Source organism: Setaria viridis, chromosome 5 (genome assembly GCF_005286985.2).
Source record: "Setaria viridis chromosome 5, Setaria_viridis_v4.0, whole genome shotgun sequence".
NCBI classification, from domain to species: Eukaryota; Viridiplantae; Streptophyta; class Magnoliopsida; order Poales; family Poaceae; genus Setaria; species Setaria viridis.
In genome coordinates this window covers 26,229,405-26,254,826 of record NC_048267.2, presented here as the reverse complement: position 1 = coordinate 26,254,826, position 25,422 = coordinate 26,229,405, and the positions used below count along the sequence as shown (strand labels likewise).

Below are 25,422 nucleotides of genomic sequence, written 5' to 3'. Positions count from 1 at the left end.
ATGATGTAACGTGCAAAGCTTAAGCCCGCAACTGCAGCTATTGGCTTCCTTTTTGAATTATGATGAATCTCTACAACTCACCCTATTTCGTACGGGAAAGGAGGACCCAAGAGGTAAGAAAGCTATCCTATCAGAGTTTGAACAGAGGAGCCAACGCAGGGAAAAAATACAATATTGCTCGAGCTTTTGAGTGTTAGAGATCTCCCGAGCATGGATGGGTGAAAATGGATGCAGATGATGCCTATGATCAGTTAACAGGTCGCGCTGGTATCGGCATTATAATTCTCGCCAAAGTTCGGGTAAAGCTGAATTATGTGCTTGGAAGACTATTTTTGATGGGCTGAATGCATAGGAAACTGAAGCTTTGACCTGCTTGGAAGGGGTACGCCTAACTGCTGAATGTACGCGTGGTAAAAACCATTATTGAATCATATTGCTCCACAATTATTACTGCAGCTTCTAAACCTGGTACAGATAAATCACAGCTAACTTTTCATGTATCTAGGTTACTTCCTGAGGTAGGTTTCGTCTCCTCACAGAGTGGGTGGTCGCTAACAAGAACTCGTACAATTGGCGAAACGTATGTAGCGTATGCAGGTTTTCCGATATGTTGAGTCATTGATTGCGAACGAGTGTAATCTTTACCGAGTAATCAATATAACTCTCTCCTTACTTAAAAAAATATGGATTATTGTATGTTTATAAAGTCAAAGAAAAGCCAAATTCTTATCGTTTGGGGCCACTCACGCTCACAAGCTGCTTCTCTATGGATCCGCGGCTCATTCGCACCACCTTCCACGTGCTTCCCCTACCAGCCCACGCGCGGCCCATGCCTGCTCCGCAGCCCGCGCGCGCTCCCCACTGCCTTGCTCCGCGGCCTGCTCGCACGCTTGAGGCGACAGCTGAAAAAATTGCAGCCTGAAGCGATACCTAGGCGCGCGCCTAGACAAGGGACGGAGGGAGCCTTCCACGGTGGCGACGCAAGCGCGCGCCGCCGCCGCGAGTGGTCGGCATCTACGGTCTCCCTCCTCGCCCCTCTACTGGAAGGGGATGTCGTCGAGCGGGAATCCACCTATACTAGCTGGTAAGCTCTAGTTTGCTCCAACTGCTCCTGTTCCCCCCGGGGGTCTTTTCTTTGTTTGCCGCGAGCAATGAAATTGAATCCCGTGTAGTGTTCGGTTTAGGGTAGGAATGTCCTTCGTTTACGGTAATCAGGTATCCCCAGTGTGAGATGCTTGCAGTTTTATCCTCTTCCTTGAGATGAAATGCATTATCCCGATCTGCCTCAAATTCGTGTTTAACTTTTTCTGAAAACTAATTCGTGCTTACTTTTTACTGATTGAAAATCTAAAAGAGGTACGGCAATCCTATTCCAGAGCAAGAAAGTGCAAATATGCCATTAATTGGGTCTCACGGGTTACACTCGTGGATGCACAGTGTTGGGTACTTGGGTTTCATTGCTCATAAGCACACCCACATAAGTCCCAACATGTGTTAGCAAATACGGGAAATGGAATCTGTCAGTAATTGATGGCTACACGTACGGCTCTCTAAACTAGTTTCCCTGGTATATGATTGTGTAGGCAGTGAATTGACTTCTTGTGTCCTTTGTTTGTGGAAGCACTCTTGGGAGGGGCACTTTTCTTCTGTTGGGACCTTTTTTCCTCTTACTTTGCATTCCATTTCCCATAATGCAGCACGGCTGACTTGTGCTGGTTTGTCTGATGCTCTGAAGGTTCCATCAAGAACCATAATTGAAATGACCAAATTGGTATACTGATGTAAATACATTGCAGGAGCCCAGAATGCGTGGGATATGCTCTCTGATGAGCAATCACAGAAACACATCACTACTGGTTCTGGTGACCTCAACCACATACTTGGTGGTGGGATTCACTGCAAAGAAGTCACCGAAATAGGTGAGGTGTACTTTCCAAGGATCAAGTAGGAGCTATTGATCAAATATATAACATATTGGCATTCAGCAATTCTTTATCCATTAGATATATGTATGTAACTTGTGCTTGTTTATTTGCCTCATGTCTTTCTAGTGATGTCCTGTCCAATTTTTGTGCTATTCTGATGAATTGTAGGAGATTAGTGTGCTCTCTTGTTCTATCTGCTCCTCTTCTCGTGTCTCTTGCACTGTTAAGTAGTTTTACAAAAAAATTTCTCAGTTGATGTGTCTGAAGTGACTTACCTAATGCATAGCACTAATTTTATTCAGGTGGTGTCCCAGGGGTTGGTAAAACTCAACTGGGGTATGTTGTGCCTACTACTGATTGCAAGCATCATAGATCTCCCTACTAAATACAAACTTTTCTTCAGGATTCAACTAGCAATCAATGTCCAAATCCCAGTGGAGTATGGTGGCCTTGGTGGGAAAGCAGTTTATATTGGTAAATGACTTCACAGAAGAACACCTATCATCTTGTGCCTTATTGAGAAAGCCTAATAGCAATTGTCTTCATCATAACAGACACGGAGGGCAGTTTCATGGTTGAACGTGTCTACCAAATTGCTGAAGGGTGTATCAGCGACATACTGGAGCACTTTCCACACAGCCATGACAAATCTTCATCTGGCCAAAAACAATTGCAGCCTGAGCATTTCCTGGCAGACATCTATTACTTCCGAATATGCAGCTATACGGAACAGATTGCTGCTATAAACTACCTGGAAAAATTCCTAGGGGAGCACAAAGATGTGAGTTTCTGAACAGTTGACTTCTGAAATTTGACTTGAATACCTGAAATTTCCATTGTTTTGTCAACATTTTTCATCAAGTTGATGTACGTTTTTGCAATAGGGCAACTGTAATGTGCAATATTTTTTCTCCTTTTTTTTGCAATATGCAACAGTTAATGTAGCATTTCAAAAGTAAATATTTGTCTATCTACTTTACAGGTGCGTATAGTTATTATTGACAGTGTCACTTTCCACTTTCGACAAGATTTTGATGATCTGGCTCTGCGGACCAGAGTGCTCAGTGGATTATCATTGAAGTTAATGAAGATTGCAAAGGCATACAACTTGGCGGTAAGTTTCCCATCATGTTTATGATGGGTGCACAGCACTTGTGATGCGGCAACTACCATCATAATTCGCGTTCTAAAACAGATTTTTGTGTACAGATTTTCATTTCATTTTCCCACTAAAGGTCAGCTATGGTTAAACTAGTAAGAAAGGGAAACTCCACCAGTTGAACTGAGCTTGATTGTTTATACGACTTATGAATTTCCTAAAAATCAAATGGTGACTATTATAATTGTATGAATTGCTAAGCTGACTTTCTACAAATTAGTGATGGTTGTATGTTAAATAGGTAGAGATAACTATCAAATGAAGCTAACATACAATCATCTTGTTTTGTTGAGCAGGTTGTCTTGTTGAACCAAGTCACTACTAAATTTACAGAAGGATCATTTCAGTTGGCTCTTGCTCTAGGTCAGCTATTATTCATACAATTATAACCCTTTATTTAATCTTCAAATCAATTTTAGATGCTTATGGTTCCTATTGTTCACAAAGTAACTTCTGAAACAAAAAAACTCATAATCATGTGATCTTGTTATCAAGATTACACCTTTCTATACTCACGCATTTCTGATACCACTGAAATGTTTATGGACCTGGAGCTTTTACCTAATTACAAGAAAAACTTTGGTCCATTCCAATTAACAGTATATATGAACTGGCCAAATTGCACGCTAGAAATTGAAACTGGAGCTGTGGTTCTCACACAATCAGCATGCATACATCTCTTGTTAAATAATGCACACCATTATTTAATGGCTCCACGGAATCAAGCAGTGTGATATTATATGCGGTGATAGCACAGTAGCAGCAATCCTCAAACTTAGCTTTGGTTTATCTCTAAATAATTTAGTTGTTGCCGTAAAATAAAAAATATAAGGTTTGATTAATTGGATTTGTTTAGACCTGCTCTTATATGTGGGAGGTCATGGCATCTATTTGAGGCAAGCAATGAGGATGAATCAGTATGATCCCTGCACCCAAATTCGTCATTCCAACATATAGTGTCCTCTCGTCCCAAGCAGCCTCTGCTGCTGGCTTCCCTTCCTGGTGTTGTTTACCCCTGTCGTCTAAGGATCAGAACCTGTGGATTCTTTGCTTCTGATCTCAATTAATCAAATAGCTTATTGTTGTCATTTCCTCCTTTTCTATTGATTAATGTGGGAATTTATAGAGGCCTCATAGAGAACACAGTCCAGTAACCTCATTGGTTATTCATATTCATAGCCATGTGTTCATGTCATTACTATTGTCATCTTTTATAAAAGCAGAATGCCCCCCCCCCCCCCCCCCCCCCCCCCCCCCGATCTGAATTGGAAATTGGATCACATAGCTTGAAGTTACATAACACTGTTCCTTTGGATTAGTTAGGAACAGGTATTCCATGCTAAGTACTGATGTAATGGTAAAGTGATTATAGTTCTGATGGTGTCCAAGTTATGACAATAACTAGTATTTTTCCCAGTGTGCTCGGATGGATGTTTGGCAAAATTAGTTTTCAAGTAGATGGTTAATTGTGTTGTTTATTTCTTTTTCGCAGCATTTTTCTCTTTTGAATATTTCTTGGATCGGACACCTGAACTGTGTTTTTCAGGACATGGGGATAACGATCTTTGTTATGTAGGTGACAGCTGGTCCCACTCGTGCACAAATCGACTGATTCTCTACTGGAACGGGAATGATCGGTATGCACACCTGGACAAATCTCCTTCACTTCCAGTAGCTTCAGCACCGTATGCAGTGACAGGCAAAGGGGTGAGGGATGCTGTGAGTCCTAATCACAAGAGAGTCCGAGTAGCATAGCAAAGTTGGTGCCCAACTCTTGTATATCCTCTATGCTCGTGCGACTAAATTAACTGCATTCCTTCATGGATCCTTTGGACAAGTTAGGTGATTGGTAGAGAATCCTACCATTTTGCAAAGTCTTAATTGCGTAGTGCTGTAAGTAGAAATTGTAGGGAACTAGATGCCGCAAAAAAATGCTACTGTGTTTGGTTGACCCATCGTTAACTCAAATACATACATTATCAAGTCTGATGTGTCTGAACATGTGACACATTCTACCAGCTCTTTCAGGTGGCTCGGCCCTATCGTATGCAGTTCTGTAAATTGTGATCCATTTTGTCCCAGCATCTTTGCTGTCAGCTTAAATTCGACTCAGTTACAACAAATTTTTTCATCGATGCAAAAGTTTGTCAATGCCCTAGATTAAATCCTGATGTTTTCGTCTGGGAAATCAGCAACATTCTTTCCAGGCCGTTTTAGGCAAAAGCAGGCTGGGCACTTGACCTGACTTTTTAGGGAGCTTTTAAGCTGCTTTGGCTTCCAAAAATTGCTAAAAGCGAACTAAAGGGACTAGGCTTCCTGTCAGGTGCTTTAAAACAAACCGCTTTAATTTCTCACACCGGCTGTGAATCGGACGTTTCGGGAAATTTACCCACGGTTACGTTGTACCGGTTCGTTTCTTTTTTCCCCTTCCTCTCCCGCCCGCGACCCCCTCTCCCACCCGTGGCGCTCCACCTCCCCGACGCCCGATGGCTCTTGGCCGGTCGGCCCTCGGCCCCTCTTCTCCTCCGGGCGGCCCCCTCTCTCCCTCTGTCTTCTTCGACAGGCCCGCTCCTCTACGCCCGACGGCTCCCTATGCGGCGGCGGTGGGCTGTGCGGCGGCGGCAGCCTGGGCGTCGACGTCGGCAGCTCCCCTCCCTCTCCAGAACGCCCGCCTCCCTCTCCACCGGCACCCCTTTCCCCGGTCCTCTTCTCCCGTGCGTGTGCAGGAAAGGACGAGGCGGGCCTCCTCCTCTCGATCTTCGCCAAGCTTCTTGCACTTGTGCTCTTCTCGTATAGAGGATTTGCTTGGGTTATTGGAGTTATTTGGGTGCTGGCAGAGATAAGCCGCAGGCGGGTGCGGGAGCGCGAGCTCCGCTGCCGCCGGCGCGCGCGAGATCCGCCAACAAGGCTCTTATTGATCTGTGTACTGCCGGAGGAAGAAGATGATGACGATGAGTGGGATCCGCTTGTAAGTGAGAGAGGGAGAGAGTTGGGTCGGATGGACTTTGAATGACACGTAAGATCAGCTCGTAAGTATTTCTAAAATGCTAAAGTTGTTTCACCAAACCGCTTTTTGCTTTCTCACAGTCTATAATTTAGAGTAACTTTTTCACAGTCCACAACTACTTTTTTTCAAAAATCACAGCTCAACCAAATACACCCTTCACAATCCACAGCTACTTTTTTCAAAAACCACAGCGCAATTAAACACACTATTGATATTCAAAAACCACCACACAACCAAACACACTGTTGACACGCTGCTCACAGCGCTTGGCATGTGAGAATCTCGATATTTGTCGTACTGGTTCTGGCTTCGCTGAAACTGCTGAGGATTGCATATGGAACTACTAGGGTCCCAGGTGCAGAGAAAAAAAAACTTTGGCTTTTCAACCCCACATCCTATCTCCAGTATTTCACATTGCCAAGGGGTATGAGATCCAGCAAATTACAAATGAAGGTGCCCTGACGTCAACGATCAAGCTCCATCAATAGGCCGTTTGCCCGTTTACATACAACACGTAAGTTTTGCACATCTTATAGTCAGTGTCACATCCATTGCCCTCTTGAAGCTCCTGCCAACAAAACGGCGTCAAATTACGTGATGGAAACTGGTGCGGTGGCCTTAGAACTACCAAAACAAGGTGAATGCCCCAGAGGCCAGAATGCAATAACTACCTTGCTTGGCCATTATTCAGCTCAATTCAATTTCTGAAGAGAAGCCTTTCGGAAAATTTTGCTATAGACGTACTTCTAACTAGCTGACTGGTGACTGGTCAGCATATGCAAATGATACAACACCATGGTTGGGGCAACTAGGAGACAAAGTTCTTGGGAAACTAAGGTATCTAACTTCAAAGCGTTTATCCTAATGATCGCAAATGATCCATCTCTGCATGAAATCTATGCATCGCGGGGCACAGCCTATAGCCCATCAGCGGCATCAGGCCTGCCAAACACAAAACACGGAAGTTAACAATTGATTATGTGAACACAAAATGTGGTTTCAAATAAAACTACAGCACAAATTCAATAAATTTGAGGATGAGTTAAGTCGATAAACTCATGCGGGGAAACCGGTAAGAAAGCAGAGGTTACGAGTCGCATTTTTCGTAAGATAATTTATGCCTGGCATATTTATTTCCATAAATGAGAAACATCATCATTTGACATGGTGTGCTAAGGACGTTTACGCTACCCGCAAAAAAAATGCACAATAGCAAGAGGTTAAACAACCAAAATCACCATCCTACCCACCAATCACTACAGATCAATCCAAAAAAAAGAAGCACTTGTCGGCAGAGATGACATGGGGCACTATAATATTGTACCTCATTCTAATAAATTTACCAATTGTTACTTTAGAACCGACCTCCTTTACAAGTCATTCAGCACGGTCTGAAAAGAATGGCACCACGAAGTAAAGCTATTAGGGACATACAATTCAGAGGAGTACATCATCAAATAATGAAAGCAATCTATCAGATTACCTTAATGTTTATGCTGTCATTCAAAATATATTTTTGCTCCATGAGCACAACTTCTTCAAAGTACTTCCTCAATCGACCTTCTACCATCTTATCCATAGCCATTTGTGATTTCCCTGAACTTTTAGCCTGGAATGTTACAAGGCGTCATGCCATTTCATTTCTAAAGTAACTTGGCATCAAAGGTGAAGGATTGACCCTATGACATGAGGTAAAGAGTTCTGAGAAAGCTTGGCATGCCACAGCCATGGCAGCAAACCAAACACAACCTAAGAGAAGTCAAATATGCCTAACTTGAGAGTGGCAAAGTTTCCATGAACCAAACATGCTGGAGGAAGAGTGGTATTTATCAAAATAATGCACCTGAGTTCGCAGTATGTCACGTTCATTTTCTAGAGCTGCAACATAAACCAGTTTTTTTTATAAGAATAATGGCTTTGCTGCAACAATATGCATCACAATAGATGACCCAACTCTTTTGAGAGCATCAAGGAGAGAACTATCTTCTGCTTCTAGTGTGACCAATCCAGCAATACGACCCAAACCTGAAACAAAAGAGGAATGCTTAGTTATCTGAATATTTCATCCTTATTCCTGATAAAATTTACAAAGCTAATATTTCATCACCTGGCGGAGGACAGGTATGCATATAAGATGAAACAACGCCATGTCCAGTCGTGGACAACATGAAACCTCTTCTGAGTTTTACATTCTCCCCAACCATGGCAGCAACTTCTGTAACAGCACTTTGGACAGTAGTTTCCCCATTGAGCTTAGGATGATCTAGATTGATAGACATGTTCTGCAAGGTTGGAGAAATACATTGTTACTTAGAAATAGCTAACCAGGAAAAGGGTTTGATGTGAGGCTGCATTACTTTTTTTCTCTACAGGACCTATGAATTTGGGATGCGCCACATACGGGTAATGCCATACCTCCATATATTCAGGACCAAAAGGCAAAAACAGTTCACCAGGACCCTGAGCAGATAAAACCATCTTTGCCAATGATGAAGCCTGCATGGTGAATGAAAATGGAAGATATAAATAATTAAAGCTAAAGATCTTGTACAGGTCATGTAGTGATAGTAGACTATATGTTTAAGAAACATCATGCAATCCAATGAATTAGAACAACTGAATATGAGCATGCATATTCTACTTTACGGAAAAGTAACAGAAAAGGATGAAAGACCATCAGCTCTAGTATTTCACAGGTACCAAAGCAGAGATCAGCATTTACTCTTCAAGTAATGAACAAATGATTTAATTGTGCTAAATGGAGACAAACTTAAGTTCCCAATCACTATGTACTTGTCTTGAAGAAATGAATCTAGAAGAACCTTGCCACTAAATTGTCATCCAGTTTCATTTGTAACTTGTTTTTATGTGTAACAGTTTTAAAAAGAAATCAACAAAGCAGCTCAGCTGCTGATAATTAAGATAAAACTGTTACTGGAAAAGAAACCAACCAGGTACTGGAAAACATCATTTCTTTCTAAAATCAGTTTCGCAGTTAAGCTCAACCACAGCAGCCCTTTTCTCATCTTGTGCGATAGCTAGCAAACCTTCAGCAGCAGTCCGTGATGACTTCTTGGCAGCGAGTGCAACACCTCTCTTCCTTAGGTCCTTGTGTGCAGCCTCTGAAAGAAATTAACAAACTCAAATAGGGAAAGTGGAACTAAACAAACATGTCAACTAAATTATGCTACCGCACTGAGACTGAAGAGCTAACCGATATCCCAGTTGCAGCTAACTAAGAAGCCTTGACATCTTTGATTGGAGCACTTGTTCGTTGTCGGAGTTGCCTAATAAGGTTCATTTGCTCCGAAGCAGGCACCTCAGAGCTGAATCTCCTAAGAAACACGCCATCTTGGGGAACATGAGTGCCCAGTTGATGGGCCTGGAATGTTGAGGAAGAGTATCTGTGTCCCCGGCAAGATTGTTGTTGAGCGCGGAACAGAAGCCCTAGTATTGGCCTCTTAGCACCTTGACCCCAAGACATTCTCAGAATATACTGCAGCACCAATATATGCAATACCTTTTCAGTCTATGACACAATCAGCGAACATAACGATGAAACTAATTGGGCAGAGTACGACAAGGAGGTTTGAATTTGATTTACACACAGCAGAGATAGGAGTGAAACAATAAAATGAAAGTGAACTCAATGAATTGAAGCAAGCTAGGGCCTACCAACAACAGAAAGGAAAATTATTATGGAGTTGCCAACGCAAAGGTTACACAGATGCACAAGCCAGTAATCCAGTATTACTCCTTACCGAGACAATTTCAAGATCTAGAAAATCGCAGGTGGAGCGAGTCTGGAATGGCGATAGAGTGCGTGGGTAGAGATACAGCGCCGTTTCAAGTAAAAAAGAAAAAGAAAAGAAAGAACGATCCTTACAGTGTGCAGTCTGGGAAGAGAGAGTCAGAACGGAGATCTCATATAAACTACATGCCCGAACCAGCGCCAGCACAGGCATCTAAAAAAATCACACCAACAACATCGTCGGAATGGCCCGAACAACAAGAACTGCCGTGCCCGGTGAGTGATAGCGTTCTGAGGCAATGAGGAGAGATCCCGCGATCAGAGAGAGAAAGCCATTACGCGGAAGGAGCGGAGGGGAGACGGCCGCCGGAGCGAGCGGACGACCCAGGCTCGCGCTTGGGCGGGGTGGGGCGGGGCAGCGGCGAGCGTGCGTGATCGAGGGAGGGGAGCGCCGGCGCGAGCGAGTCCGGGGCTCCGGGCGGGGCGGGCGGCGCAGCCAGCGGCGTTCCCGCTCTCGCACACAGCACTACGCGGTGCTATGCGGTTGGGTCGATTCGCCGCTCGTGGGCAGCTGGGCTTTACATTTTTATCTGTTGGGCTGGGCCTACTAAGCTTGAGGCCTAACAAATTCGTCCTTGTAGAACAAATTTCCCTTCCTCTCTCTCAAAAAAATCCCTTAAAAAACATGGCTCACCTGAACAATTCACTTTTGCTCAAAAAAAAAAAGAAACTGAACAAATCACTTGTACTCCTGAAACAATTGATTTGAAGATTTGGAAAAAAAATTATTGGTGAACCATTTGGTTGATGTTCACCTGATTGAATCCACACAAGTTACAAGCCCCATGATTCCTCCGGAAATATCGAACCGTTTTACCGTGGAATCTGTACGGAACTCTTACGAATCAGCACGCTGCTTGCTCTGAGTCTAGCAGTGGTTGTGTTGGCAGGGGCGTTGGCCGCCTGCGCCCTTTATTAAGCTGGCCCTCTGATCCATAGCGTTTGTTACAGTATGAAGTATGAACTGACCCGCTTTATCCCGGCATCTCTTCCAATTTTGCTGCCAGCTTAGCGCGAGCGGGGCCCCGTTGCAAGAATCCTCCATGAACAATTGTTCAAAAAAAGGATCCTCCATGAATGCCTTCCTCCCCTCTGCACTCTGCAGTAGTACGTGGCAGCGAGCGTCCGTCGCGTATTAATTATTGGGACTGCCTGTTACAATCATCGTGTTTCCATGCGGAGAGGAAAAAAACGGGGGGGGCCTTGCTATAGCCGCGTTCATATTCTTCAGAGAGCCGTCCTTTTCAGAGCATGCATTAGCATTGCATTCTGCGCAGAAAGTGGCTAGGCTGTGCCAGGCCCCAGCGCCGAGTGGGATCACAGCACATCTGGTGGTGGTCTGAATGCGATGATACTCCTATTCCCAGTGCGCGAGAAGGAGAATCTGTCGATGCAATCATCGCCTGGCGCAGCGCAGATGCCGTTGGCGGCTTCACTGAAATTGGTGAAAAGATCGCCTGCACATATGGTATGGTATGGTGATACTGTACGTATCTAGGAATGCCCAAGTGCAGCATGTATATAAATTGGAGAGAATGATTTTTGAACAACCGATCGGCATCATCTTACTATGTTTCGCTGGAACTCATTGGCAGGCATTCAGTTGCAGATAGCTCTAACAGACGTCCAGAGCTGCGAGTGAATTCCGTAGCCAGCATTCCTAAGGGGACCGAGAGGAAAAAAGGGGCGAAAGAGGGTCAGGATGGCGTACGTGCAAGTTGAAAGGTGGAAGAGGAAAATATTGTTTTGTAGCTTATAAGTCGGTTGAAAAGTTGCAACGGCTGATTTGTTATGAGAGGAAAATACTGTTTTGTGGCTGATAAGCCGGTTGAATAAGCTGAAGAGAACAGACTCATAGTCCCGATGCCTGCCATGGTAGAACAGGACTAGACTGGAGACAGGGTGGGGAGGTGACAACGCTAGGAGGCAGTAATCTGGCGCTGGCGCTCGGTGTCAGGCCAGTTGTTGACTCCGATCCATCGGTCGTCTCGGAGACACCAGCCAGCCAGCCAGCCAGGACCTCGGCGCTCGTTCGTCCTTTGTCATTGACGCCAAACTGTTTGGCCTGCCGCTGGCTGCATGCTGTAATATGCAAAGCCCACGCAAAAGCCCACGCAAATGCACAGGCCGGGTATAGTATGGAGAGAACATGCAGTGCAGTGCCGCAGATGCTCCGGCCGGCTGACTCCTCAAAGACCTTTAAGCAAGCCAAAGCAAAAGCGCAAAACGGGAGGTAGCTAGCAAAAGCTGCTTGGTGGGCAAAGGCCAAAGGCGGTGAGTGAGATGAGAATGAAGCGGTGGTGGCCTACGCGCCGGTGCATGCATATTATGGCATGCTCGGTCGGATCGATCATCCATCTGCTGCTGCTGCCTGCCTACAAAGCCATTTTTCTCTTCCGAGCGGAAAGGGTGCCCGCGACCTGCAGCATGCATGGCTGCGCCCACCGTTGCTTTCCGTCCCCTGCCTCGGGAAGCGGGAATACAACCGATACACCGTTCCAGCTAGTAGGTACTGTTGCTCCGATCGTCCGATCCATGCCTAGCTAGCTCCACGTACGCAAGGGAATAATCCGATCCTTTAATTTGCTTCCCTTTCCCTTTGTGCTATCCGCGTGCGTGCTGCTGGTAGCTGCACAGTGGTAGCCGCGCGCCCGTCGTCAGGAGGAGGATGCATCGTGGATGAAGAGATCTGGCGCACATACGCACGCATGCAATGCCATGCATGGTACGGAAATTCCTCGGTGCGTTCAAAGTAAACCTGGAGCATCGAAAGACGACCCGCTGCCCTCGCTCCCCGAACCGAGGCAAAGCTGCCGCCGGCGGGTTCCGGCGAACGAAACCAACAGCAGCACGGAAGGAGCGGCGATCGAGCAAACCAACACGCACGCGCGTGCCTGTACCAGGCAGATATCTAGTATGAAATGTCCTACTGCTACTGCATGCATGTTGATGAGCCCGGCCGTCGTCTCTCTGAGTCTCAGGTACGTACACTGAGGCGCGGCCGGGCTCAGGTGGTGAAAAGACGTGTGCATGCAGGCATGCTCGCGCTCCGCAACAATACACACATGCATAGTACTAGCCTGCATTTTCGCCGTCCTGTTCCTCGCGCGCTCATGCGCCTGCAATGTACGTGCTGATGCGCGCTGTACGCTTTTGCTTGCCCGCCTGCTTAGCGCCTATGGCTCTATTGATCCAACTGTCCAAGGTATGCTGTAGGGAGGGAGCTAGATCGACCGCCTATCTAGACTCCGACACTTTGGCACGATACATAGAGCTCAAATCATTGTAGGTAGGGAGGGAGGTAATCAGTTTGCCACTTGCCGGCATCATGCATGCATGCATCCCACGGTCCCTCTACCTAGCTCTTCGGTCTAGTTTTTTGTCATGTGCCATGGATGGCTTAGCACGTTCAAATTGTCCCATTTACCTCTTTGCAGTATCAAATGAAAGTTAGTAGAATATTCTTGTTGCAAGAAATATCGGCACCTACATGTATAGGACCACAAGACAGATGATATGATGATGCAAGTTTGTATATAATCACAATGATAGACAATGAAAGGGATAAAAGATACTACCTCCAGCCATGAAAGATTGTCATTTCCGACTAGGCAATTAAATATCTGCAGGTTTTTAGATAAATATACAAGTTAAGTTTATAGTAGTTTTGGTGTTTGGCTCATCTCACTTTACCAAACCAATTGATTAAATAAATATTTTTACCGAACTAATTAAATAAATAAATATTGTTTGTCAAAATTTGAGTAAGAAGTCAACGGTGGGTGCCATGTACTTAAGATCAAAGCATGTCCAATTATGCTAAGTAAGTGTACTCATCTGGGGGTAGATATTTAAGCTACTGCGGGCATCATCGGCGAATTAATTATAACTCGACCGATAGGCAAAGCGAGTTCGATTTGAGCGTCAATTGTGCTAAGTAAGAAGTTCGGCATGTTTGGTTTTGACTCTTGCGGCAGGATCGGAGTATCTCTCAGAGTGCAGGAAAGTCTTGGGAGCATGCAAAAGGTCGTCGGGGGCTTGAAAATCAACACCATCTCACGTGCTAATGGCGCCTAATCTACTTAATGCTGTTCGCAAACAAAAGTATTAGTAGGTCCCTCGTCCGTCTGCGTACGTCATTGATGAGTTTCCAAATTTCCACGGAGGTCAGACAACCCTCCGTTGACGCGCGTGATGGCATTATGATTTGTACAAGTGTGGCTTGTCAGCCTTCTCTCTGGTACAAGAGTAGCTGTGGAGTCTCCACAGATATTAACCTCCATAAGGCTATAGGACACGCTAAAAAGATACTCATCTCCATTGTTTGAAAAAAAATCAATATCTAAATAAATTATTCAACGTATCCCATACGAAATAATCTAAAGCACCGCCCGAACTCACACGTAAACATCTCGATTAGTTGGCGTGTTTAGATCGATGCAGTACGACTCCTAAATCTTGATGATGCATGCTCTCTGCCTCACTGTGAATATATATTAATCACCTCTCGCACCGACAAGGTGGCAAAGCAAGGTAAGTTATTTACTACTGTAATAGAAGTACTTTGAAGAAACACGACACGCTGCCCCTGGAGGAACCCTGCCCTAAGTATGTACCTTTTGTTGCTTTAATTGTCCATCAAATGGAAAACACTACCCAAGAAAAGGCTTAACTACTACTCTCACAGATGTCCGTCAAAAGCAGCAGTAGTTAATCTCGCTGCAAACATAAGCATGGAACGAACTGCAAATCTTAATTCTCTCGGTTCCCTCCACGTGATCTTGTCTGCGCTTAATGTTAAATATGCATACTCCCTTTATCTAATCAGGGGTTGAAGAAGAAAGGGTTCAAAAGTTGGGCAACAAGCGGACGGAAGCATATGGCATCGGGTTCCCCGGCTGGCCAAACGGGAACTTCGATCTCCTTTTCAACGGAAGCTGGGTGAGTGACAGACAGCTTCAAAAGTTCCAAGCTAGCCTCGCATGGCCTTTGTGTACTTTATTTGAGGAGATCATAATCTTACTATTACTAGTAATGGTTCCTTTTGAAGCCACCATGTGATGGCACCTAGGATCCTAGGTGGCACTCTAGAAAAAGAGAGAAATCCTAAAAATTCTCACAAAAAGCAAAACATATTGCCATCAATTGGTAGGCTCAAATCATCCTAGCCCATTGGATCTATTATATTTTCTAAAAAATTAGCCACCTAAGCCATTATGAAAATAGCCTAAAGTAACCCTTAAATCTATATCTAAATTAACCACCTCTGCCATTATATAAAATAAACTAAAGTAACCCCCTAATCTTCATCAAAATTACCCAATTATGCCATTATAAACAATATTTCAAATAACCCCCTAAATTTGCAACTAAATTGCCCACCACTAATACTTTAAAATAACTTAAAGTAACCCCTCAAAGTTGCATAAATATTACCCACATGCCATTATTAAAAATAACATGAGGTAACCCTACATTTGAATACAAATCACATTAATTAAAAATATAAAGTAATGTATGATTCTAAATCGTCTATTTCTTACGCTATTAGTATATGATATAATAATTAAGGTATATACACAGGATGTGTGCCATCATTTATAAAGATACAGAGGAAGTGATGATAATATAGATTTCTATGTTAAAATTATAGCACAAATTTAAGATCCATTAAACAAATTCAAGTGCATACATCGATGCAAAGTGAAAAGTTAAAGATTATAAATGTGGATGACAAAATGATGTAACTTATGAATATATGAGAGGTAACTTAAGGTAATAGTTTTGTAGTAATGTGGTATGATTTTTTTTCCATTGGAGACTCCACATTAGTTCCACGGGTCATGATGGAAAAAAAGATAAATCCTATAAATTCTCATAAAAATAAAAAAACATCAAACATCAATCCTGTAAACTCTAATAATCTTAGTTATTGGTAAGTTACCCACCACTATTATTACAAAAATATTCAAAAATAAACTCTAAACTTATATCTAAATTTACAGAGCTTGGACACTATAAAAAATAATCTAAAGTAACAACATAATCTTCATCAAATTTAATCATACATACTCCCTCTGTTTTTATTTATAAGGCGCATACACATATCAAGATTTAAACTTTGCAATCTTTGATCAATAATTTAACTATTAATTTTTTTATTTTTATAATGTAAAATTTATACGGTTGGATTCGTAATCAAATATACTCTACAATAATCATAAGTTTATAACTGCAAACAATATAATATAAGATAAATGAATGATCAAAGAATTATTTGGAAGATCGTACCAAGTCATACCATACCTTATAAACATAGATAGAGGGAGTATCATTATAAATCATAAGTTAATTGTCATTCTAAATTTGTATATAAGTGAAAAATAACCTAAAGTAAACACCTAAATCTTAATCTAATTATTTTCATGTGCATCATACATAAATATTCAAAATAAATTAATATGTGATTCTAAATTACCTATAGTATTATGTTGAAGTGCTAAAAAAATAAGAGAGTAGTAGGTAAACAATTTTGATTATTAGCTAGGAGTTTAATTTCTAAATATTTTTCAACAATTATAGCTTTTAAAAATATTAGCCCGTGCGGGAGCACGGGTTGATGGACTAGTATCTCAAATTACTATTTATTTTATCTTTTCTACATACGTAGCTTTTATTATATATATCTGGATATATATACTATGTCTAGAGACATAATTTTTCCTATGCACTTTGAAAAGCCAAAACAAATAGTAATTTGGAAGGAGTACATGTCAGATATATAACATTATTTATTTATAAATACATGACGTTAATAGAATTAGTTCAAAATGAACTAATTGTTTATTTTAAGTGTCATATATTTAAGAATGGAGAAAGTATTACATAGCTAGAGTGATTTAAGGCAATTCTGGCACTGGCAGTTTGTACAAGACAAGCTCACAAGAAAATAAAGACTTTGCAGTTTTCACTAATAGGTCATTGCTCAATGAAGTAATGAGGAAATGCATCAGTGAAGTAACTCGGGCGCGAGCTTGAATAGTTGAATATGTACGTATACGTACGTATTCACTTGAAGGGGTAGTGGTATCTAGTTATGCCAGGCCCCGCTGTGGAAAATACGAACGTATGCATAGGACGTCAACGGGAATACAGTGCTAGGCCGGCCTGTTTTGCTCTCTCGTTCAATTCTACTCTGAGCAGTATCCCTGTAGTATGTTAGTGCAGTCCCAACCCTCCGCTGTGGCAACCCTTAGTTTCTATAATATTAATTAGACTGCTACGTAAGTAATTTGGTGATATAACAAGGGACTTAACGTGGAGAGAGGAGGAAACGGTTTCGTACCTGCGAAATCACGTCTGCAGCGCATCGAAGCTCGAAGAAATCATCGTTTTGGCGTTGGGGCCGAGCACCCCGTTTCATCCATGGGGCCCACGCACCGCTCTCATCCCCGGCGCCTGCCGTCTTCGCCGCTCACCGCCCGTGCCGCAGTTAAGCCGCTAGCTATCGTCGTCGCCGGCCGTTTCTGCTCGCCGCCCCAATCGCCGCCGTGCACCCCAGTGGAGCCGTCGGCCGTCGTCTCTGCTCGCCGCCCGCGCCTCAGCACTGGCCGCATCCGCGCGTGCATGGATTCGTTCCATAGCATCAGTTGTGCTCCACGTTGCGGCATGCTCCAACCAAAGCCTCGCTCGTGCGTAGGCGCGTAGCTCGCCGCCGCCGATGGAAAATCAAAAGTGCTGACCAAAAATCACATGGTTAAGAAGCAATGGGTTATGAGATTTAGTGTAGAGCTGTACGCAACCATTATAGTCTGTTAATTAGGATAACACTATTATAACGGCAGTTAGCATCAACCGTTATAATGTTGCTATAGCCTCGCTATAGCCCGCTATTTCGTACACGGTGAATCGACTCACGAATGATTGAAATCGAAGCTCATGGAACGAATCCATGCTAGGTCGATTGCGGAATTTGCCATCGCGCCGCTCGCCGCCCAGCACACATGCAGTGCGGCCCTGCCTCGCTCGTGCGGTGGCCTCGACCGTTATCCCGCTGGTGAAGAGGGGGGTGTGGGAGAGAGGGTCGTGCTCGCCTCCTCGGCTCACGGCCCCGCGGCCGTTGTCTGCCTATTCGCAGCTCGCCGGGCCGCCACCTCCTCGCCCGCCGGCACGCGCGAAGCACACGGCTGCCGCTCGCTGGCTCGCGCGGAGCACGCGACCTCCCTACCGCCCGCGTGCGGCACGCCTGCTGCGCGCGGAGCACACTGTCGCCCTCCCGCGGGCCGCGGTCTCTCCGCCGCCGCCGCCGGTGACGGGGTTGGATGAGAGAGAAGATGAAGGGAGAGAAAACAATAAAAAGTGGATGCATACAATTTATTACGATCCTACGTGAACAAATCAGGGTTGGGCGGTGTAGTTTCTAAAGGAAGATTGTGCTGATATGTCCACGTAGAAATTATCTATGGACTCTGTAGGTTGGGAGTTGGCCAGATGTCCCACGGACGATGATTAGATTCTCCTGGCGGCCTTCACACTGTCGGCCGGGCGGCCCTACTGGCGAGAGCACCGATTGATGTGCACTCAAACTGCGGCAGCGTGACGCCCGCTGGCTCCTCATCAATGCCTCGCCGAACGGGTCCAAACCATACGACCACGCGCAGGGCAGGCAACGCAACAAAAGTTTGGCACGGCGGCGATCGCATCATTTTCGGTCGAAAATCATGCTCGCGCTCCAATTTCCAACTAGGATCGTCTTGCACCGTGACTTGTCCGACACAACTAGTTACAGTTGACCGGCCGGAGATGAAGAAAGTTAAAGCATCAGCAGCCTTGGCACCTTGTTTTACGTACGCTGGTCAGACGCAAACGCAAGGCCCACGTCGACTACGGTGCATGCAGCGTACCTGACTTGTCGGTTGTCGCGTAGTTCGTCGTGCACTACGGATGCCAAGCGGCCTTGCAGCCACTGACATCTCGGGTCTGCTCGACTGCTCGTCACGGCTGAGCGCCTGACCCTGACCCGACGGCCGACCCGACCGCCGCTCTCGAGGGGCCTCCACGTTATTACCGCTACCACCCGGCCACTCGGCTCACTTCTTCAGCTCGGCCCTCGAACCCCTCACCCCTGCACGCGCCCACGCCCCCGTCTTGTCTCCCTCTCCCCCTCCTCTCCACGCGCACCAGCACCGAGAGCCGCGTCGACCGCGCCGGCCTCCCCCTCGCTCCGGTTCCCAGCACCGGTGCGCGCGCCCGGGGGCGCAGCGTGGCGCGATGGCCCCCGCCCGCCTCGCCGCGCTCGCCGCCATCGCCGCCGCCCTCTTCCTCATCCTCGCCCTGGGCGCGGCCCCGGCGCGCGCGGCGGACGATGGAGAGGTGCGTGCGCTGCTGGCGCTGGGGGCCGCGCTGGACCCGACGGGCCGCCTGCTCCCGTCGTGGGCGCCCGGCCGCGACCCCTGCGCGGCCCGGGGCGGGTTCGAGGGCGTCGCCTGCGACGCGCGGGGCGCCGTCGCCAACGTCTCGCTGCAGGGGAAGGGGCTCGCCGGCACGCTCCCGCCCGCCGTCGCCGGCCTCCGCGCGCTCACGGGGCTCTACCTCCACTACAACGCGCTCCGGGGCGGCATCCCGCGGGAGCTCGCCGCGCTAGGTGCGCTCACCGACCTCTACCTCGACGTCAACAACCTCTCCGGGCCCATCCCGCCGGAGATCGGCGCCATGGCGTCCCTGCAAGGTACGCGCACGCACACGGGCTCCCTCAGATTTCTCGGAACCTTCGTCCATCCTCGCCCTGCTCGGCTGCTCACGCCGGCCGCGCACCCGCTGACCCGCACTCGCATCGCATGCATGTGGCGGCGCCGTGGACTCTGGGTCGCTGCATTGCTCGGATCGATGATTGATTCGTCCCCTGTGGTTTTTTATTTATTTGTATCCGGTCGACTTGCTTGGCGTTTGTTGACTCCAAATCAAAATGGGTGCTGCTTTACCTACCTGTGCATCCGTTGGATTTTGTCGTCCAAAGTCTCAATCGAGCAGCTCTTTGTTGGGCAGATTGCAACACTCCTTGACTGATACTACTACCCAACATTTCTTTTCAGATTTACATGTTTCCTTGGGTCGTTTCCCATTTTAGTACTCCCCTGCTCTGGTGTCCCCATACCATATTAGATGCTGCTCTGTTCTAACGCGTCCATGGTACGGAGTACCAATGCAAATGTTTCTAGCTAGCACTGGTCCTCGCATTCGCATCTTCTCCGGCCTGGTTCTGATTCAATGCTGCTGCTGCTGATGATGAGTTGATGATGTCGATGTGGCCGTGCAGTGGTGCAGCTCTGCTACAACCAGCTCACCGGGAGCATCCCCACGCAGCTCGGCAACCTCACCAGGCTCACCGTCCTGGCGCTGCAGTCCAACCGCCTCAACGGCGCCATCCCGGCCAGCCTCGGCGACCTCCCGCTGCTCTCCCGCCTTGACCTCGGCTTCAACAACCTCTTCGGCTCCATCCCCGTCAGGCTCGCGCGGCTGCCCCGCCTCGTCGCGCTCGACGTCAGGAACAACTCCCTCACCGGCAGCGTCCCCGCCGGTAAGTAATTTTTTTTCCCCTCTCTCCATCGATTCATTCATCCGCGCGAGCCTTGCTGTTTACCCGGCCGCATCGATTCTTGATTGATTAGAAATAATGCTGATTGATTTTCTGGTTGCGTCGTCCCAAGAATTGGCGGCCAACTTGCAGGCCGGCTTCCAGTACGGGAACAACACCGACCTGTGCGGCGCCGGGCTGCCGGCGCTCCGCCCGTGCACCCCGGCGGACCTCATCGACCCGGACAGGCCGCAGCCCTTCAGCGCCGGCATCTCGCCGCAGGTCACGTCTCCCGACGGCGGCGGCCGCGGGCGCGCCCCGTCAACCAAGGCGCTCGCGGCCGTGGTCGTCGTCGCCGTGGCTCTACTCGCGGCCACGGCGGTCGGCCTGTTCGCGCTCTCGTGGCGCCGGTGGCGCGGGCAGAGGGTCGTCTCGGGGGGCTCGCCGCCCACGGCCTGCGGCGTCACCGAGGCCGCGGCGAAGGCGTCGTCAGCTCGCAAGAGCGCGTCGTCGGCGCTGGCGAGCCTCGAGTACTCAAATGCCTGGGACCCGCTCGCCGGCGCGCGGGGCGGCGCCTCCGCGGGGCTCGGTTCCCCCTCCTCCTCCTCGCAGGACGTGTTGGCCCAGAGCCTTCGGATCAGCACTGAGGAGGTGGAGTCCGCGACGCGCTACTTCTCGGAGCTCAACCTCCTCGGGAGGCGCGGGAGGAACAAGGCCGGCGGCCTGGCGGCCACGTACAGGGGTACGCTGCGCGACGGCACCCCCGTCGCCGTGAAGCGGCTGGGCAAGACGTGCTGCCGGCAGGAGGAGGCCGAGTTCCTCCGGGGCCTCAAGCTGCTCGCCGAGCTCCGGCACGACAACGTGGTGGCGCTGCGGGGGTTCTGCTGCTCCAGGGCGCGCGGGGAGTGCTTCCTCGTCTACGACTTCGTGCCCAACGGCTGCCTGTCGCAGTTCCTCGACGTCGACGCCGATGACACCGCCGGCGGCCGTGTCCTCGAGTGGTCCACGAGGATCTCCATCATCAAGGGCATCGCCAGAGGTATAGTGGACTGTCACTCTCTAGCAATCAGTTTAGTAAGTGTCACTGATCTTCCACTAGTGGCTTGCCGATGCCCAAATCTTCTCTGCATTCACACCGTTCATACTCGTTCACACACACAAAAAGCAGCAAATCAGCAATGCACAAACCCAAACGATGATGCTTAGGTTGAAGCTAGTTGTCATCCTGATCTGCCTGAAAAACACATGGCACGCATGCAACATCTGGCAACGACTTCGAAATTTTGCGAGATGGCGTGCGTCATGCATGGGCACATTGATTCTTGCAATCACCGGATGGAAGAACAGTCCATGGATGATGGATCCATCCCGTGCTGGTTGCTCACATGTGGAGCAGAAACCTGTGAACAGGCCGGTACGCCGCACTAGTCGCATCCAGGACCTTTGTCTGTACTGAAAAGCACTTGCTCCGCGTGACATGTCTAAAAACTTTTGGGTTACTTGTAGGTAAAAAAATTAGATCCAGCGATTTTTCTTCGTTAAGAGAAGAAATAAGCATCCAAATTCGAATTAAAGAGAACTCGAAGTAAGAGTGCATGACCGTACTCCCACACTAACCATAGTTGTAGGTCAGCAATCATCTCACTGTACTCACTGCTATCAGCAGCGTGAGAAAAGAAACGGTGAATTTTCAAATTCGCAACCATCTAAAATTTGCCGACTTTTGCATTTGCAGGGATTGAGTATCTGCACAGCACGAGACCGGGCAAGCCCGCGCTCGTCCACCAGAGCATCTCGGCGGACAAGGTCCTTCTGGACTACACCTACCGGCCGCTCATCTCCGGGTGCGGCCTGCACAAGCTCCTCGTCGACGACCTCGTCTTCTCCACGCTCAAGGCCAGCGCCGCCATGGGGTACCTAGCGCCGGAGTACACCACCGTGGGCCGGCTCTCGGAGAAGAGCGACGTCTACGCGTTCGGGGTCATCGTGCTCCAGGTGCTCACGGGCAGGAGGAAGGTGGCGACGGCGACGGCAATGCAGCTGCCCGGCGACGTCGGGGAGCTCGTCGACGGCAACCTGCACGGGAGCTACTCGGCGGCTGAGGCCGCCAGGCTGGCCAAGATCGCATTGGCCTGCACCAGCGAGGACCCGGACCAGAGGCCGACGATGGAGGAGCTACTCCAAGAACTGGGCACCATCTGATGGATTTCTGTTCCAATGCACTGTAACTGTTCATGCAAGAGTCACATGCCTGACAGTGTGCCAAATATGGGCCTTTGTAACCTAGCTACTTGTCTAGGATCACTAGTCAGTAATCACTGATCTTAGAAAGCGTTGTCCGAGCTAGGCACTAATCAGTAATCGCTGATCTTAGGAAGCACATGCCTAGGATCATGAGATCTTGTATGCTAATGATGTGTCATTATATCACCACCGATCAAAAAACCAAGCATCTGTTTGGTTTTGGGATCACGTGGAATGGGTTGGGTTCATCCCACTTTTGTGGGTTGGGTTTAACCCATCTCGTGTTTGGATGAGAGGGATGGATCTGTTCCAGTTTTTTATTTAACTGGAGGGGTTGAGAAGGTTGGAATGAATGCCATTTTTAACACTGTTAGCCACATCTGTTGGTGGATCCACCTGTCATCCATTAGGGACCACATGTCATCCACGTAACATTTTCTCCATTTTTTTCTTTTACCCCACCTTCTCCCCGGCACCTAACATTTCTCCTTTCTTCTTCCTCGAGTTAGAGGTGAACCGGGCCAAGCTCCCTTGACCCGCCGGCCGATTCCTCCCAAACCCCTCCACCATTCCCAAATCACTGCCGCCTACAGCTCACACACCCTCTCAGATCCCTCCTCCCCCACATCTTGCCCTGCGCCTTGGCTCCTAGTGTCAGGGATTTAAGATCCCGCGACCGCCATTGCCGCCGGCCCAAGCTCGAGCGCCACCACTGAACACCACCTCCCGGGCCTCCTCGTCCCCAAAAAGACACCAAAATGGGGTCGTGGTGAAGGCTCCGGTGCTCCTACGCCCATCACCGGCTTCTCTCCCTCGCCGTGCCAGCCTTCCGCCGCCGCCTGTCCCCCCCTTTTCCCTGGCGCCGCCTGCCACTACCCGCCCCTCCCTTCTCCCTGACACCGGCCACCACCGGCCACCCCTCCCTTCTCCCCGCTTGTTCCTTCTCTCGGACGAAACGGCGGGAGACGTCGTGCATGTGGGTTGGATGCGTCCGCTCGTTTTGGACGGAGGCATCCAACCCGCATCTGGAGGGAATATTCTTTTAATTGGGTCCAACCCATTCCAACCCCCTCTTACCAAACACCTCCCTAACTGGGTCCAACCCATTCCAACCTCCTCCAACTCTTAGGGTGCGTTTGGTTGGGAGACAATGTAGAACGGGACGGTCCCGTTACAGTTTTTCGGGATGGGATGATCCCATTTCTTGTTTGGTTGAATGGGATGGGTCCGTCCTAATTTTTTGTTTGGTTGGAGAGATCGCTATAGACGGGACGAGCACCGTTTTCTTCTTCTGTTAACACCGTTCGTGGGGCCCACCTGTCATACTAACAGGTATCTTCTTCCTCCACCGGCCTGCCGCAGTGGAGCTCGCGCCCGCCGGCCCCGCTCGCCCGCGCCCGCCGGCCGCGCGAGCCCGCGCCGGCCCCTCCGCGCCCGCTGGCCGCGCTCGCCTGCGCTGGCCGCGGTGGAGCTCCCGCCCGCCGGCCGCGGCGGAGCTCGCCCGCTCCGACCCCTCCGCCGGCGGCTCCCCCCGCCCAAACTCGCCCCCTCCACCGGTGCGGACGGACGGCGCGTGACGGGAGCGAAGTGGGATGCCCCCGTCCGCTCGTTTTGGTGGGATGGGGGCATCCCACATCTGGAGGGTATATTCTCTCGTAGGGATGTCCCCGTCCCACCTGTCCTCCAACCAAACGCGGGACGAAGTGGGATCGTCCCGTCCCGTCCCACTTCGTCCTCGCAACCAAACGCACCCTTAAATCAAACACATCCCAAGTGTGCATCGGCTGCATGCCTGCATGCTGACTTGGATGTGCTCCTAAGCTATGGTGGTAGTCTGGTAGACTGGTTGGTGAATCAAAGTGGATGCAGCCATCTCCCGCAACACTTTTTGCTGAGCTCTTGTGACTCCAACCTCCAAGTGTACCAGGCAACCGCAACCCTGCGTGCCGATTTGGCTGGATCTCCGGGGGGGGGGGGGGGGGGGGGGGGGGGGGGGGAGTGAGGTCAGAGGTGGCTGGCGTGGCGCCATTCCGGTGAGGAAGGAGCCAGGAGTCCTGGAAGGCATGTGAGCTATAGATTGTTGTGTTGTCTTTTTTTGTTTGTTGCTCCTGCTCGGTCCTGGCTTGTGATCACGTACGTACAGTACAGGGCTGTCAGCCGGCTGATGAAATCTCGCAGGCCGTGAAAAGGCGCAGGTGGTCCTGGGTTTTGTTGTTGTGTGCTAGAGGCCGAGAGGCCGGACAAAATAGACTCTACCAATCAATAAAATTATATATACTACACAATCTCGCCCGTTCGTTAAAAAAAAATTATATACTACTACTAGCACTGAAGATCAAGAACGCGGCAGGTCCAAAAGAGCGAAACCCAAGGTGAGGCTGAATTACTGTGACTGTGCTCATTTTGTAGGATAGTGGGTAAGTTTTTCTTGGAACGGAGTATTTGAAGCTTAGCAAGGGTCATATGTTAGCCGCAGGTCTATAAAAACCTAAATATTCTTTTTTGAAAAAAGTATTTAACTGTACGTATAGGAAGCCTGATAGTGTCTAGCAGAAACTTGTTACCAATGGACAAACTCACTCAGGCTGTCAGCTCTAGTGGAAATGATAGAGCCTTTAATTTTTCCGTGGTTTGCCGAAACGCCTTCTAACCTTTGCATCCTTCTCTCTCTCTTTTTTCACAAATTAACATCTGGTACTGCTT

At 48.2% G+C, this 25,422-nt stretch overlaps 2 protein-coding genes and 1 pseudogene across 2 annotated transcripts; 2 read left to right on the top strand and 1 right to left on the bottom strand.

Moving 5' to 3' along the window:
* Positions 1-872: 872 nt before the first annotated feature.
* On the top strand, positions 873-5,155 carry LOC117855042 (DNA repair protein RAD51 homolog 3). Its single transcript, XM_034737318.2, has 8 exons — positions 873-1,084; positions 1,797-1,919; positions 2,228-2,261; positions 2,329-2,399; positions 2,480-2,706; positions 2,908-3,039; positions 3,381-3,447; positions 4,661-5,155. Exons 1-8 carry the CDS (start codon positions 1,051-1,053, stop codon positions 4,837-4,839), a joined length of 867 nt encoding a protein of 288 aa, XP_034593209.1. The 5' UTR covers positions 873-1,050; the 3' UTR covers positions 4,840-5,155.
* A 1,853-nt stretch (positions 5,156-7,008) lies between these two features.
* LOC117858637 (elongation factor Ts, mitochondrial-like) lies at positions 7,009-8,694 on the bottom strand (annotated as a pseudogene).
* Positions 8,695-18,991: 10,297 nt separating this feature from the next.
* On the top strand, positions 18,992-23,084 carry LOC117859316 (uncharacterized). Its single transcript, XM_034742546.2, has 4 exons — positions 18,992-19,629; positions 20,218-20,478; positions 20,609-21,514; positions 22,211-23,084. Exons 1-4 carry the CDS (start codon positions 19,173-19,175, stop codon positions 22,675-22,677), a joined length of 2,091 nt encoding a protein of 696 aa, XP_034598437.1. The 5' UTR covers positions 18,992-19,172; the 3' UTR covers positions 22,678-23,084.
* Positions 23,085-25,422: the final 2,338 nt, after the last annotated feature.